The sequence below is a fragment of the Dermacentor silvarum genome, chromosome 5, assembly GCF_013339745.2.
Source record: "Dermacentor silvarum isolate Dsil-2018 chromosome 5, BIME_Dsil_1.4, whole genome shotgun sequence".
NCBI lineage: Eukaryota > Metazoa > Arthropoda > Arachnida > Ixodida > Ixodidae > Dermacentor > Dermacentor silvarum.
Genome location: NC_051158.1, coordinates 67,298,891 through 67,314,411, shown reverse-complemented (window position 1 = coordinate 67,314,411; position 15,521 = coordinate 67,298,891). Strand labels below are relative to the sequence as shown.

The 15,521-nt window shown below is 44.5% G+C and overlaps 1 protein-coding gene across 2 annotated transcripts in view; it reads right to left on the bottom strand.

Annotated features, from left to right (window-relative positions):
• The window catches only part of LOC125939705 (uncharacterized), a 29,760-nt gene that overhangs the window by 7,008 nt on the left and 7,231 nt on the right, over nt 1–15,521 (bottom strand). For both annotated transcript variants that reach the window (XM_049668161.1, XM_049668162.1), the window contains exons 4-7: nt 14,433–14,900; nt 13,115–13,169; nt 9,821–9,904; nt 3,062–3,291 (exon numbers count right to left, since the gene is read on the bottom strand). In XM_049668161.1, the coding sequence (XP_049524118.1) occupies nt 3,062–3,291; nt 9,821–9,904; nt 13,115–13,169; nt 14,433–14,900 (837 nt within the window). The remainder of the gene's footprint in view (nt 1–3,061; nt 3,292–9,820; nt 9,905–13,114; nt 13,170–14,432; nt 14,901–15,521) is intronic.

Sequence of the window (15,521 nt, the reverse complement as noted above, 5' to 3'; positions counted from 1 at the left end):
TCAAAGGTCGATGCGTTCGATGTGTTCCACTTTTTAGTTTTTACCAGATACAGCTGATGAAGTCCCAATTGTATGATCCTTCCATAATTCGACCAAAGCATACCTCGAACTAAATTTTCGGTATGTAGCACCTTGGCGCTATTGGCGCAGTTGTACCAGCCACGGATTGTTCAGGGCTTTTTACTCGTTTGCACAACACTGGTGCTGTCTGCTTTACTAGCGTTTCTGAAATATGCAAATAGCATATTCTGTTTAGTTTTTAGGTTCAGTGCTACATTAACGGAATGCTGAAGGCAAATATTAAGTCAAGCTAAACTGATAGATTAGTGCTCGAGAACATCTAAGGTGTCAATATTACCACGAACAGCGCTCTAGTAAATGAGAAATTGAGATAAATTCAGGGCACGATTAGCGACTCCCCCAAGGACATTCAAGTACTAACCCAATGATGAAGGCACTCCTCAATATAATTCTGTCACTAGTACTCAACCACTCGTAATAAAAAGACCATTGTATTGTATTATAAGACGGGAAAAAAAAATGCTACTTGTCCAGTTCTATTTGATTTTTAGAAAGAACAACTCATCGATGTTACCCTTGACAACAACGCAAGCGGTCGAAGGTTTCGTTTTCTACACTCTGCGCCGCCCGCACTTTCGCGTTTCAGTAGTTTCACTATTGCGTAGTGCTGCGCTGGTTTTGCTGGCTTGCGAAACTCATACAAACAGCAAGTAGCAGAGAATGCCACTTCTATGTGATGTCGAGGGATTCCCAAACGGTCCACACCACTTGACCAAGAGCAGCTGCAGTGGCGAATCCAATGCTCTGTCTTGGCTCGGTTTCTCCATGGCCACGCATTTGTGTTTTGAGCAAAAATCCCTTAGCGTCGTCTGTCGGGTGTCGTTTCACTCACCGATGGCGTATGCAATGTCACCACTCCCTGCTCGGGGCGGGTGATTTGAATTGTGCTATAGGTATGCGGACCATTCAGACACGATTTTTTCGTAAACTAAGTCTTTTCCTGGCAGGAGACAAGCGCTGCAAGGTTTCTGAAATGGTATTTTAATAATCCATGTCGACATAGTATTTGCCTTTAGTCTTCGTTTAATTTCTAGCTGCGAGTACATTTACGAATTAGTACTTGATTGTTTGTGTTTGTTGTTACCATTGACAAGCAAGGACGGTTACGTAATCTTCATTTTGCCAACTTGTATTTTTTTTACATACACAGTCGAACATGTTTATAACGAATTTGAGAATTCTGCGGAAAGCAGTCGTTATATCAGTAGTTCGTTATATATGCACTCACCCTTAAAAAAAGCTCTAAAATTAACGGCAATGAAGCTGGTCTCAAAACCAGATTTTCAGTGTCATTTTTGTTCCCGGTACATTCCCGCGCCTCACTGCAAACTTCTATTAGAATCGTCCATCTAAAGAACGAAACGCAGCGTCATATAGCTCTTCCAAAACGGTGCCAGGTTCCAATCTCCTGTCATGTGGAAAGTGTGATCGCAGCCACCAATTTTTATTCAAGTGCTTGAGATATATTTTACGACCAACAGGACATGGCTGTATTCTGCACATGAAAGTGAAGTGTTGTAGTTGGCTGAAAACGTAAACTTCGTAAAACTGCTGCAGCATTCTGCGAAGGTTTCAGACATTGTGGGCTTCGTGTTACGACTGGAAGTCAGCCCCACAAGAGTCGAGAACATTACGTTAACTATGTCGCTTCGGGCGATAAAAAAATTTTAATGTCTGAATGGTAGAACTTCACCGTGAACAGTTATCAGCAATTGGCAATGCGTAAACGAAGCATCGACAAACCGTGATCTTCTGATAACGGTGTAGTAACCGTCGATCCTTTGCAACATTGCGTGGCTGCGGCACGTGGTGCAGCCGCAGCGTTTTCGCCGACTCGGGCCGTGTGAATATCAACAGCAACGCTAGCAATGCTTTAGCAGCCGTTCCCATGCTGGGAGGACATAGATGGTCATTCCAAATCGTTGAAATAGGCGTAATGAAAGCGGTGCCGCACAAACAATTGTGCAAAAACGAGAGTGCCGCCGTCATGGCAGTCGATATCGCACCTGCGCAAGTAGTGCCAGTGCATGCCTCAGCACCATGCTCTGTTTATGCTGTACGCCTCTGCCCCGAAAGCGAGTGACCTTCTCCCACGCTTTCTTTGCAGCTACGTAAATCCGCGCACGGCTGACACTCGCTCATCTTGAAGGCCGGATCATTATCGCAGTTTGTCTGGAGAGTGGCAGGCGCTGCCATGAGCCCGATTTGGTCGCGCTTCCGTGCTTTGGTAATTCGCACGTGCCCTCTTTTTACCATGACCGGATTCGAAGCGTTCGTTGTAAGAGTACGACGATTTTAAAAAATGTTCGCTATATCTGGAAACAGTTTCAATAGGCAGGCTGAGAAAATCGTAAATGCACAGAAATGTGGTCGTTAGAATAGATAGATCGTTATATCTGGGATCGTTATAAGTGGATTAGAATGTACAATGTTTTGGTTACTTTCGCATCAAGGAAAATTACTGTAACCTGCCCACCTTCAGGTAAAACGTCACTTGTTGGGGGTTTTGAGGCACTGTAAATAAATATCTGTGTTCATTCCGTATTGAGGCTCAACTATTCAACTCAGAGCACCTGTAATGTAACTGCTTATAGTGCAGGACTGGATATAATGTGGTCATTCCTGACTCCCGTTCGTCTTCCCATAGAACTCAAACTACTGTGTCTGCATACCACTTACAGTGCAGCCATGCGAGAAAAAATGCCGGTTATAATGCAGTTGCCGAAAAATCCCACAGACAAGCGAGCAGCAAGTGCACTTCTCAACATGGTGCGCCGGTCGAGGGGAGAGTGACGAAGGCGATGGGGAGGGGACGCGGAGAGAGCGAGCAAACAAGGAACGAAGAGAAAAAGAAATGCAGCGACCTTAAAAAGTTGGTCTGCGCAGGGCTTTAGATTCTGCAGTGCACCGTACCATCAGCTAACTCAAACAAAAATAGGGGTATTATTTCGTGCCAACAGACAACCGCCATATTCCTCACCAGGCGACGGGAGCGAGCCAGGTCCCTCTGCAGAGCGTCTATCTTGCTTGCATGCCGCTCTTGAAGCTCCTCATACTTCCGCTGCAGCTGCTCTGCGTCCACAGCTACAACTGAAGCCGATGAGGCCGACTGCACAGCGAACCGCACATGCTGGTCGTGCAAGCGCCGAAGCACGCGCTCAGCGTGCGGAGACATATTGGCATCGGGTGAAGACTCATCTTCTGGGGACACTGAAAAGAGTTCACAGCATTTCTGCTCAAGCAGTTCAGTGCAAATTAGCAAAATTATTGCAGAAAGTGTTTCGGACTTAAACAAAATATATATATATATATTTTTTTTTTTGTTCGCATGTACAAACGAACACTTGGTATTTTGTACTGATCATACAGCATGTTGTCCAGTTCTGTGTTTCCTTGCCAAAGTACCACAAGGAGCCCGTGAATGTGAGAGCGTGTGCCGATAAGTCCAAACTGGGTACACCCAGATATCATGCTCTACACTTCACACGCTCCTGCAGAAAGTGTGCTTTGGGAAAAAAAAGAAGCAGGTTCTCAAACCAAACCAACACCGGAATTCTAGTCGGAACTGAACCCAAACCCGGACCTATATTCTTAGAATGTGCCTGAACACGAATTGAACCTGAATTAAAACTAATAATAACGGATACCAGTTCGGCATGAAATGTTTCAAGCATATAAGGTGCAAACGGGCGCTCAATACATAAGCCAGAATACAGTAGAACCTCGGTGATACGATGCTGTTACATATGATTTCCCAAAGTCAACGTTCGTGATCGAGAACCCAAAAAATGACCCAAAACAGTTACGCTTCTTTTTCACCAATTCATACGTTCCCTCAAAACACGACTTTTTGGCACCATCGCCAAACTGCAATTGTATGACACATTTCCGGCCGCTAGATCCTGTGTAAACAAGAAAAGGCGCAAGGCACGCGCAATTAAGAACAGTAGCTGACCACTGCAGCAGCTTCCCTGCAGTATGCACCCACCCGTCTCATGTGAAAACGCCGGCACTGCTGGCGCACACTAAGTTGCGTATTCCAGTACCAGCAATTTTCCTCCCGGGTCGTTGCATACCACATTCACAGCTATCACTGCCAACCTACTGCAATAAGCATCATCACCTATCTGTTCCACAGCGTGTGTGACGTAGTGCCGTTGTAAGCATACTGCACGCTTTGAACAGGTGATAACTTAAACGCACCACTGCAGAAGGTGAGCGTCATGTTTAGCTCAGCCAGCATCATAAGCATTGTATTCCGGCATTGTCCACCAGCTCAATTTCGTGTTGGTTTCTTAAAGCAAAACGGCAATGTGCAATCGAACGACCACGGTAGCTCAGGAACCACCTGCTCCACACACATTGGTGTCTCATTTTGCAATGATTCGCGCCGAGTGGGCACGTCAAAACTTTCTACCGAAATTCCCCGCTTGAAGAAGCTGCAGACCCAGGCCGAATTCGAGCAGCGCAAACGTAAGCTTGCCACAACAACGCGCGTATCGGGCTGCTTGGTCCACACCAGCTCGGCGCACGTTGGTGTCTTGTACTGCAACGATTCGCACAACGCATCACATTACGTAGATGTCAACTACAGTTAAGTCTGCCAAATTATTCACAAGACTTTGGATCATACGTTCTCCCAGTTGGTAAGTTGTTTCTCAAGTCTTTTTTCCAATAATGAATGAATGAGGTTCTACTGAGTTACTTTTCAGTCAGCGCACCCCACAAGAACATTGTTACCACTCATGAGTTGTGTTATGTGCAGGAATTGAGCTAAACGATAGGTATGTGCTGATACCGCATTTATTTGAATACAAGGCGAGCTTTTTTTCCTGAATTCCTTAGCCTGTCAAAGTCATCCCCGCCTTATACGTGAATTCTGCCTTTAGGTGTGGCTTCACGGCATTGCTAATTTCTCCTTACAGTGTGGCTTTACGGCAGCGCACGTCACTATGCTGTGAAGCCCCACTTAATGGCAAAATTAAATTTGCAGATAACTCGCACTCTGCGTGGTGAAGCTCCTTTCCCCCCTATTTCTTGTTCGCCATTTTGCATTCTGGCTGTGCATTGCTAATTTCTCCTTACAGTGTGGCTTTACAGCAGCGCACGCCATTATGCCGTGAAGCCACACTTTAAAGCAAAACTTGCAGATAACTCGCACTCCCACATGGTGAAGCTCCCTTCCCCCGATTTCTTGGTCGCCATTTTGCGTTCTGGCTGTGTTAGTAATTCAGCATTTCAGGCAATCCCTGCAGAGTCTGCATAATCCGTCGGCTACTCTATGTCGCCTTGTATTAGTGTGCATAATTAAGTTTCTTTTTTTTTCTTGGGTCATCGAACTGAACCCTTGCCTTATATTGTGACTGCCTTATAATCAAATAAGTACGGTAACTATACGGCCACCTCAGCAGAGATGCTTGCACTTCTGAGCTCAGTCATGCCAGTTGCTGTCAAGGTGTGGAAGCTAAGGCCACACCATGCAGATGAAGGCATTCTCACTAATTAACTCCGTCCGCTTCTCACTCATTCTCACTAATTACCCATCCCTTTGTAAACTACACTTTGTAGAGAAAAACGTCACTTCTCTTTTTTATCAAGGTGTCTTTGCCGTTTCTCCCCAGCCAAGGTGTCTTGGCTGATTCACGTACACTCCTGTAACATCAAGCCGAAGCACCGAAGCCATTATCGCAGCGCTGGCAACGAAAGCAGCCACCGCGCATGCGTGTTCAGTGACGCACCGCTTAGACAACGCTGCGTCACTGAACACACATGATCAACTTACACGCTGGGAAACACGTCTACCTCCTCCGTTTCTCCAGTGCCGCTCGTTTCTCAAGCTCCAAGCACAGTTCGTGTCTCCGCAACACGGTGGAGGGGCTTGAGAGAAAAAAAGAGGGGGGAGGGGGTGGGGGAGCCTCGCTAGCGAGTGCTAAGCATTGGCACAATGCGAGAAGTGTATGCCGTGGAAGCGTTCGCTTTCTGGCCATATGACGAAGGTCAAAATGGCCAGACCCAACAACATCAACAAGGTCGTGAGAAGCATGGCAGATCCTCGCCGAATCGAGGGCTGGGTTTGGTTGGTTCAATAACAGTCGAAACTTCTGCTCGGCACTCAGTCAGCCCTTCCTTCCATTCTCCTGTTTCTCTGTAACGTGCTTGCTGTCTGGACTGAGCGTTGATGCTGTTGCTTTACTCGGATGTGATGGCTGTGCACTAGCCATGCTGCCTATCTACGCATGTCGCAATTCCTATCATGGTTGGCACTCATTTTGCATCTGCGAAGCATCGTGTCCTTCAAAATGCTCAGTGTTCAGTGCTACCTTCGAGAACAACGAAGTGAGCCGGACATTCATCGGCGCTTTCTTGCATCGCCGTTAAGTTAGGTATCACGTTACTTTTGACTTTTTCATGCAGAATTCAGGCCACATCCTATATTGCTTGACGAGGCAAACTTGGGAGCATGCCCCACGGCGCCAGCAAGTTATTTATAAAATCGAGCGACAGCAACTATTTCTGTGGTGCTTCTTCCTTTACGTTTTTTTCTTTCAGACAAACTTTATTCTTCGTGAGGTACTTTCAGCTGTGCACTTGATGATCGCACTGCATGCTCATTTTATGCCCATTTTTAGTTTATTTGCGGACATTATGATGCATAGAAAATAAGGTGCTTTGTTGTATGTCTGAGACCAGTTTACATTGTTTTACTTCAAGATTGTCACTTGTAATCCCTGTGTATGTCTTATACTAGTATATTAGACTTAATGATGTCTTTTATTTTTCAATATAGTACTATACTTGAAAAACATTATTTTTTTCTTTTTTTAGTCGTCGCTAATGTCCCAGTCGCGAAATTGCAATGTGCCATTTACGAAGAAAAAAAAAACCTTACGATAATTCCGCTTTGACCATGAGAATTTGTGTGCAAAACATGTGCGCTTAATGTCTTAGAGAACTACCATTTTCTACTAGATGTGAGTGTGTGTGTGTGTGTGTGTGCGTGCGTGCGTGTGTGTTGTGAGTGTGTGTGTGTGTGTGCGTGTGTGTGTGAATACTGAAAATTTCAAACAAGTATTGAATAGTCTCGATTCAACAATTCCCTATTCAAGGTTGTCGAATATTCGTTTTGTTCAAATACTGTGAGGGACTTATGCACAATGTAACCAGTTGAGTAAGCATGCTTCATCTTAGGCAGCATATGAATTCGCTGTTTCGATTTCCACAAATAAATTGATTATTTGAGCAGTCTCATCATGTCTGGATTTCTTCAAAACAATGTGCGGCACTGTAGTATTGTCCTTTCCTCTCTCCATGAGCACTATACACTCTACTACAGTAGACTTTCATTATTAGACTCTGGTTAAATTAATTTTTTTTGTTAATTCAATCCCGACCGAAAGTCCTGGCCAGTGCCCATACATTTCTATGGGCCCAAACTTCCATTATTTCGATCTCGAAATTGGTTTCCCCTGAATAATTCAAACTTGACTAGTCAGCTTCGCCGCAATACAGCTGTGTTATGCGGTGAAGCTTACCAAGATTGAAAAGGGGCCACTATCAAGGGAAAAGTACTCACTTCTTAATTACACAGGCGCACACGCGCTGTCTATCGAAACAGTATGGGCACCTAGGCACCTAACAAGCATACTGGCAGCCATTCAGAGCTGTTTCTGACGTTTCTGTGGCCATTTGAGCCCTCACTTCGCACGCCTTGCATGTCTCGTATCATCACCAGCCTATATTTATATCCACTGCAGGACGAAGACCTCTCATTGCGATCTCCAATTACCCCTGTTTTGCCAAGCTGCTTCCAACTTGTGCCTGCAAATTTCCCAACTTCATCACCCCACCTAGTTTTCTGCCGTCCTCGACTGCGCTTCTCTTCTCTTGGTACCCATACTGTAACTCTAATGGCCCACCGGTTATCCATCCTACGCATCACACGGCCTGCACAGCTCCATTTTTTCCTCTTAATGTCAACTAGAATATCAGCTATCCCCGTTTGCTTTCTGATCTACACCGCTCTCTTCCCGTCTCTTAACGCTAGGCCCAACATTTTTAGTTCCATCGCTCTTTATGTGGTCCTTATTGCTCTCGAGATTCTTTGTTAACGTCCAAGTTTCTGCCCCATACGTTAGCACCGGTAGAACGCAATGATTGTACACTTTCCTTTTCAACGACAGTGGTAAGCTCCCAGTCAGGATTTGGCAATGCCTGCCGTATGCAGAGCTGCTGGTGTAAATTTTCGGCAGCGGCATAAACGTGTTGCTGACGAAAATTTGCACTAAGAGCAAAGTGAAATACACTTAGTCACTGCAATATTAGCTGTGCTTGTCTGACTGAGCTCTGCGCCACCAGGTGGCTGCACCATGCAGGCCGCTCACGTTTACGCCTCCGCTCCTTCGGAAAAATACCCACTCCACCTGCATTTACCCGAATACCGGACACGATAAAACTCTCTAATGTCATCGTGCACGATCATGATCGTACTGCATCACAGTGTATATGTATGAAATAATGTTAACAAGCCCTTTGTTGCCAAACAGGCTATGCGAAACTTTTCATCACGTGTGTTTAGAAATTGCAAAGATTCAATATTTTATTCGACATTAGTTTTTCTCGAGTACAGTGGAATCTCGTTGATATGATCTTCACGGGATCTGGAAAATAAAGTGTATCATCCGAAAATCGTATCATCCAACCAAACCGTATTATCGGGAAAAGAAAAAAAAGATGTATCATCCCGAAAAATGTATTATGCAGAATCGTATCAATTAAGTTTCACTGTACTCGTATTCGATTAGAAAACATTTTCTCGTAATCAGTATGGATGACAATAAAAGGAAACGTGCGAAAAGGGGAGGATGCGACGAGGCACCGCATTCCATGCTGCATACTTTTGCGACGACACTGCCAAAGATGACCGTCTTCATGTGTATGGCTGCTGCATAGCTGTACAACATTAAACTTCATTGATATTCATCTAAAAAAACATAGAATCTCCTGAGGGAGTTTTCTGAATGATGCATAAGCATTTCATAATAACGACGTGGTGTTGAGTGCTCACACTCAATACTGCTGGTACGTAATCATAGCAGTGCTCAACGGCTGTGGTCGTCTTGGCGCCATTAGGGTAAATGCGACAACGCTGCAGCGACACAAACTACCACGGAAGACAGCGCACTGTGAACTGATGAAGCAAGCAAACTACTGCAGGTAGTGACACCAGGTGCGCTGATGACGTTCCGATCCGAAGCCACTGCCTGCTCCACAGTTCTAGCTTCCTAAAGGTGTGCCTAGTGCGTGCATGATTGCACAAGTCCCGTGGTCACAGAGACACGCTCGTGCCACTGCTTGCACGATTGTCGTCGTCTTCTTTCACAGCTAGCGAACTTGAAAGCGATCGTCTTACGCGGAGGACGGACGCTCGGACAGTTTTCTTATTGGGTAACCATATAAATGCTTACGCATTTAAAACATTGCTTCCTGCCTCCTGTGTTTAAAGCTTCCCATTTCTTCCACCTTCTGACAAAGACTGCAAATGCGCCATGCGGACAAGTCGATAGCACTGCACAGCATTTTGCCATATAAGGCGGGATAAAGTTACTGTGCTGAACCGGTTCCCAAACCATTTTAAACTTTTATTTCCTCAAACTGGAATTGAACTGGAACGAAATCGGAGCATGCTTAACCCAAATCGAACCAGCATTTTTTTCGGTTCGACACCCTGGAAAGAACTTACCTTCAGTTTCGGATCGGTGCCGCTTTCTGGAGGTACCACTGCTGCCAGCACGCTTGATGCCACGAACAGAAGGCGAAAGGAGCACTGGAGCAGGAAACAAGAAAAATAATGATGCAACCAAGAAAGAAATGCACAGAAACAGCAACGAGTGGAGCCAAAACACTGATAGAGTGTACACTTAAAAAAAAAAAAGAACAAATGCCAATTACTTCCACACAAATCTTGTGCTGATCTGTCCTAATAACTAATAAATACAGTGTTGTTTCTTTTCATATCCCTGGCTGACATACAAATTTAGAGCCACTTTCAGCAAGTGAACTTCACCACTGGTCACACTGAAAGGATCAGTGTAGCAAATTTAGCAACTGCCCAAATCGGGCACTGCTAACCACTGCGGCTAGTGCAGACGCTGTGCAAATTGTACAGCTGTTGCATTTCAAAGATATAGAAGCTTTGTCCTGAACATACTATTTCATTATTTTAACCCCACGCTAAGGTTTCATCAAGAAAACATTATTTAACCACTATAAGACAAAAGGTAAATTATAGTTGTCAAGTTTCAGACGAATGTGAAGCCAGTCAATCAACACTGTACCAAAACGTGCTGGAGACGGTGTCAGTACAGTCTTCTGTTCAAAAACTGTGCCGTCAAATCTCTGGCATGCTTTTTGGACGTGACAATGATGTGACAGGTGATGGCTCTGTGAATGACGCCTAAGAATGTGGTCCACTCTTAAAAGGACGGTAAGCTAATAGAAATTCGATAGTTCAACATTATGACCAAGAAGTATTTCATATGATGCATCATGCAGGCACCTGCATGCATACAACTGTAACATTCTACAGATAATCACGTTATATCTAGTGTTTTTCGTTTTCGGGTAAAACCTGATTTTACACCCCGAACACGTTTCAGGAGAATCGGGTTAAACCAGATTTCTCCCCGAATTCCAAAAAAAAACCACATGCCAACCTTTTTTTTTACACTGCACAAAGTTTGCGGTGTGCATGCGCTAGCTACCCTGTCTCAGGACAACGAAGTTAGATCCTGTTGGCTTAAGTGATCTCCAGTGACCTATAGTTGAGTGACTCCAGTGACTATTAAACGGAACGTCTCAGACAAAGACGAAAACCAGCTAACGTTAAGAAAATTTTGAGCCTTCTTGGATCCATTCCAGAAGCGTCTGCTGAGCCAGTCATTTGATGACTACCGACCTCTCCATTTCCGTTACGGACTAAAACGACTCTACCACTTGCTACCCCAGGCTGGCAAATGCTGCACTGACATTGCTGTGCCTAGCTAATGGAAGCTGTGATGTTGAGAGAACTTTCTCTCAGCTGAGATACATTCAAAGGTCGGACAGGTCACGGATGGAGACCGACATGTTGCGCATGCAGACGATAACGTATGTTAACAAAGATGGGTAACCAAATCGATGAACAGCTTTTTGTGAATAAAATGTTTAATTTCGTAAAAGTTATCAATGCTCTTTACTGTCATTATTACTTATTAATTTCCAGACAAACACCGAACTTTGGAGTACTTTCTAGATAACCCTGATGTCCCCCGATTACCAGCTTGACACAGATCCACAGTTTTACCACGTTAGCATTAAGGAGCTCACGATACCCTTCGATAAAAAACAAAACAAAAAATGTAATGTAGTAGTACATTTGTAAATTTAACCCCCCCAAAAAAAACGAATTTCAGTATGGTTCCACAAAAAACCTGATTTCTCCCCAATCACTAGCTTGAAATATAGCACCCGATTTTTACCCCCCAAAATTAAAAAAATAGAAAATCCGGAAACAAAGAACTCTAGTTATATCATCTGCAATCGATGGTGAAGTACAAAGACAAAGACAGGTGAAGTACAAAGAACAAAGGCAACGTGCACCTTTCATATGGCACAGCAATTACATTTGTTTGCAGGCTGAATGTCTCATTGACGCCATGTACAGGAACTCATTAAAGGGGCATTAAAGAGAAAAAGAATGACTGAGCTATACTATCAGTAAATTCCTTCTACAAATGCCAAAAAATCCACTCTTATCCTGTGAAATGAAGCTTAAAAGGGGCCATGACAGTCCTCCAACTATTCTCAGTTTATCATTAACTGAGAGTTGAACGGCCAATATATTTATACACGCAAAAAAAAAAAAAAAGACTGGGCTCTAGGCACACATCTTAACTGGGAACTTCAATTTGTCATCACTGCCTCCAAGCCCCTCCCTGACAGCGGGAGTGGGAATTTTTAATTCCCATTCATTTTGCCCATTGTCATTGGCTTGCACGTAGCCACACCTCCGCTACCATCATCCCCTCAGCAGGACAGGTGACAAGAAATGAATACAGAACCAGACAAAAATAATACCTTACGAAATATGACCTCTGCACAATTTTCAGCAGCTGTGCTCCATTTCATACACAGCGGGCAGTGCTACAAAGGCTAGGGAGGCTCCTCTCACTGGTCGCATTTGCGACCAAAAAATAGTGCCCCACATGGAAGAAACTTTCACACTATAGGCATGCGTCGTGTGATTCAACGTAACATTAACAGAGGTAGAACAAGGAATGCCGCTGAGGTAAACGTTTCGACAAGGAGACTTGTTGAAAAGCCTCCTCCTTGAAATGCTGGCTCCAGCGGCATTCCTCTTTCTACCACTGTTGATCGCTTCAAGCCTCCATCTTTCTGTGAGCCACTCTCTTGTTTTGCATGTAACATTAAGGCACACATTTATGCCAGGGACTATCACGTAGTTATTACATGTAAGGCACCATAGATCATAACCTACTTACCACAGAACAAGCAATGTGGCACGTTTCTGCAACCAGCAGTTGCAATGCATCACTTGCACTCACAACCAGAATGTGGCGTGCCCTATACTGGACGCCCGTAAGGGGCACGAATAAATATGTGATCTGACGTAGCCTTACACTCACAAGTTATGGTTGTAATATATGAAGCAGCTATTCCGTAGAAAGCATTGCAGACAGAAAACCTCCCTTGCTTCGATTTTAAAGCTGTCCCCATCCTCACTATCATCCCCGTTAGGCTCGGGATGATGATTATGAACAGCATCTTTTGTTTGATTACCGATCAACACTCTCCTTCATCTTTCTCTTGCTCTGGTGTCGAAACTTTCCCTCTTCGTGCTGCACTCATCAACTGCAACACGAAACAAAAGACTACACTCTTGCCTTACATCTTTTCTATTGCTGACTGCATGTTCAAGGTAATGGCACCGTCCTGAAGGATGTAAACGACAGAGGAAGTAGCAGAAGAACTATACCTGACTTCTTTACCTGACGCGGTCGCTTGCGTAGTGGCCTGTCGTCATCAGCACGCTAGTAAGGAGAAAAGAAAAAAAGGAAACCTCCTTGTAGCGAATTAAACAGTTCTGCTACTCCAATACACTTTGAACTCCCATTCATACCCACCACTCGCAAACATGCACACATAAAATGGGTGTTCTAGCGACACCTGCATCAGATTGGCAAAAGCAGAGGGCTTCAAATGAAATTATTTTCGCTGACCTAAAGCGGCAGTGGCATAGAGCTGAAGTTACAGAAAAATTGCCAATACGCTTCTCAATTATGAAATTATACATATTATACTTTAAATTCATAGCTTTAGCGTACGTACAGAAATACTGCAATTTTAAAAAGCATGTTATGCGAGAATGCAGGGCTGCATGCAGCGGAATAAAACTTGGCTTGCACGTTGATAGCAGCACCGTCTACAGATTAAAACGTTTTCTCACTGTGTTCAAAGTTTATGCAGTGCCCCTTTAAATCAAGTCGAGTCTCCATCATCCTGGGACCTTTTTGGTGATTGATTAATGATTCATGGTGCTTAACATCCCAAACAAAATTTTGATCGCCCAAAGTCATTTAACAGGTGCCTAAATTTGAGTATATACAAGCACTCTCTCATTCCTCCACCAATAAAATGTGGCCACAAATTGACACTCCTAACTTTGTGGTTAGCAGACAACCACAGCCACAAAAAACGACCTAGCCGGTGACCTCTTTGTCAAGCGAGCATGAAGTCTTTCCTGAAATGCATAATTTTAATTAACAGCAGAAGCATGGTGAAGTTAGTAAAGTAAAACTTATGCACCTTAAGCAGCACACAAACGAGAATTATTTAAGTAAAACACAAGAGCTGGTGTCTAAGCCACGTGCCTTGTGTCAATGCCAAGCTTTGATTTTTACAAAAGAACTGACTTTCATTCGATGGCTCCTGAGCTTTTTTTTTTTTTTCCTATCACCTTAGAAGGCCTTTTCTTTATTTGTCCTAAGTTTGCCATTTGTGTACAGTCAGACCTCGATTTAATGAAGTTGTACTTGCATCGAGAAACTTCCGTTATATCGAGAATTTCGTTATATCGAGGTTTCGTTAATTCAATAGAACTAAGATGGGGAAATAAAAATAGTTTGTTACATCAAAAATTTCGTTAAATCGAGGTTCGTTATATCGAGCTTTGACTGTATCAGCACGTTTTTCTAAAGGCAGCACTCACTTTATGGTCTCCCCAAGTTGTCCTCATCCACTGTCATGCTGCTTACATTAAATAATTTTAACTCGAAGTAACAAAAAAGCCACACCTTGTCGGCTTCTGCCAACCGCTGCCTCAGCTCCGCCAGAGTCGCCTTCAGTCTTTCCTCCACGCTGGTGTCGGATTCCGTCGACTCCGAGTCTTCCCGCTTTGGCGTACCACGAAGCCAGTACGGACTTCCCTGCCTCCTACCCTCGAAAGCAGTCTTCGACCTAGAGTAACCCGCGGCACCGTCTGCAAACCTCCTCGCGTCGACATCGTCTAGACCAGATTCCGCCGTCACATCGCTCATCGGGGGAGATGGCGTATCAGTGCTGGGCAGGTTTCGTGGCGGGCACTCGGGATAGGCACGCGACGTAGGACGAACAGCTGCGCTGCGCGCTTTTGCAGCGACGTAGTCGCAGAGAAAGCAGGAGCCCTCACTGTACAGGGTCTCGGAATCCTCCGAGGACGACTCTCGTGGCGTCGAGTGGCTCAGTTGCGCTGCCGTTGGCGCCACAGTGGTGGCAAGCTTTACCTGCGTAAAAGAAAGTAAAGCGCAGGCAACGTTGGAGAGATGCGTGAAAGCGAGCTTGCACCAGAACATCCGGCGTCTGATTCATTCAGCACACAGCACCAGCGGGAGGCGTGGGGAAGTGCACCATGTCCTTCCCTCCTAAAATAGTATCTGCTAAAGCAATAAGTAAAATGCTGTTTCCTGCTGTATTATTATGCAAGAAAACATTTTATCAGAACACGAAGCACTCGTGTCAGGTTGTGAAGCTACATAGTACCAGCGGGCCCGCTGGAGTTGGAGGAAACATGACAAAGTACGCATTCAATGTGCACCGAATTCAATAGCACGTATGTGTTGTCGTCGCTAGTACTATACAAAAGTAAACATTAATTGAAGACGTGTTACCAGGTTAAGTATCTATTTTTCTGGAATTTCATTCTCAGAAAGCTTTATTTATGCAGTTACGACCATGTTTCAGCACAAGTCACACCTGAGACAAGACAAACCACCCATACCCCAGCATTCATATGGTGACACAGTGTTCATTGAGAAACTCGGCTAGACAGTGGCATCAATTTTCCCGTATGAGATAATTAAAAAAACTGTATAACGAAAAAAAAAAGCCAAGTGGCACCTTCCGGA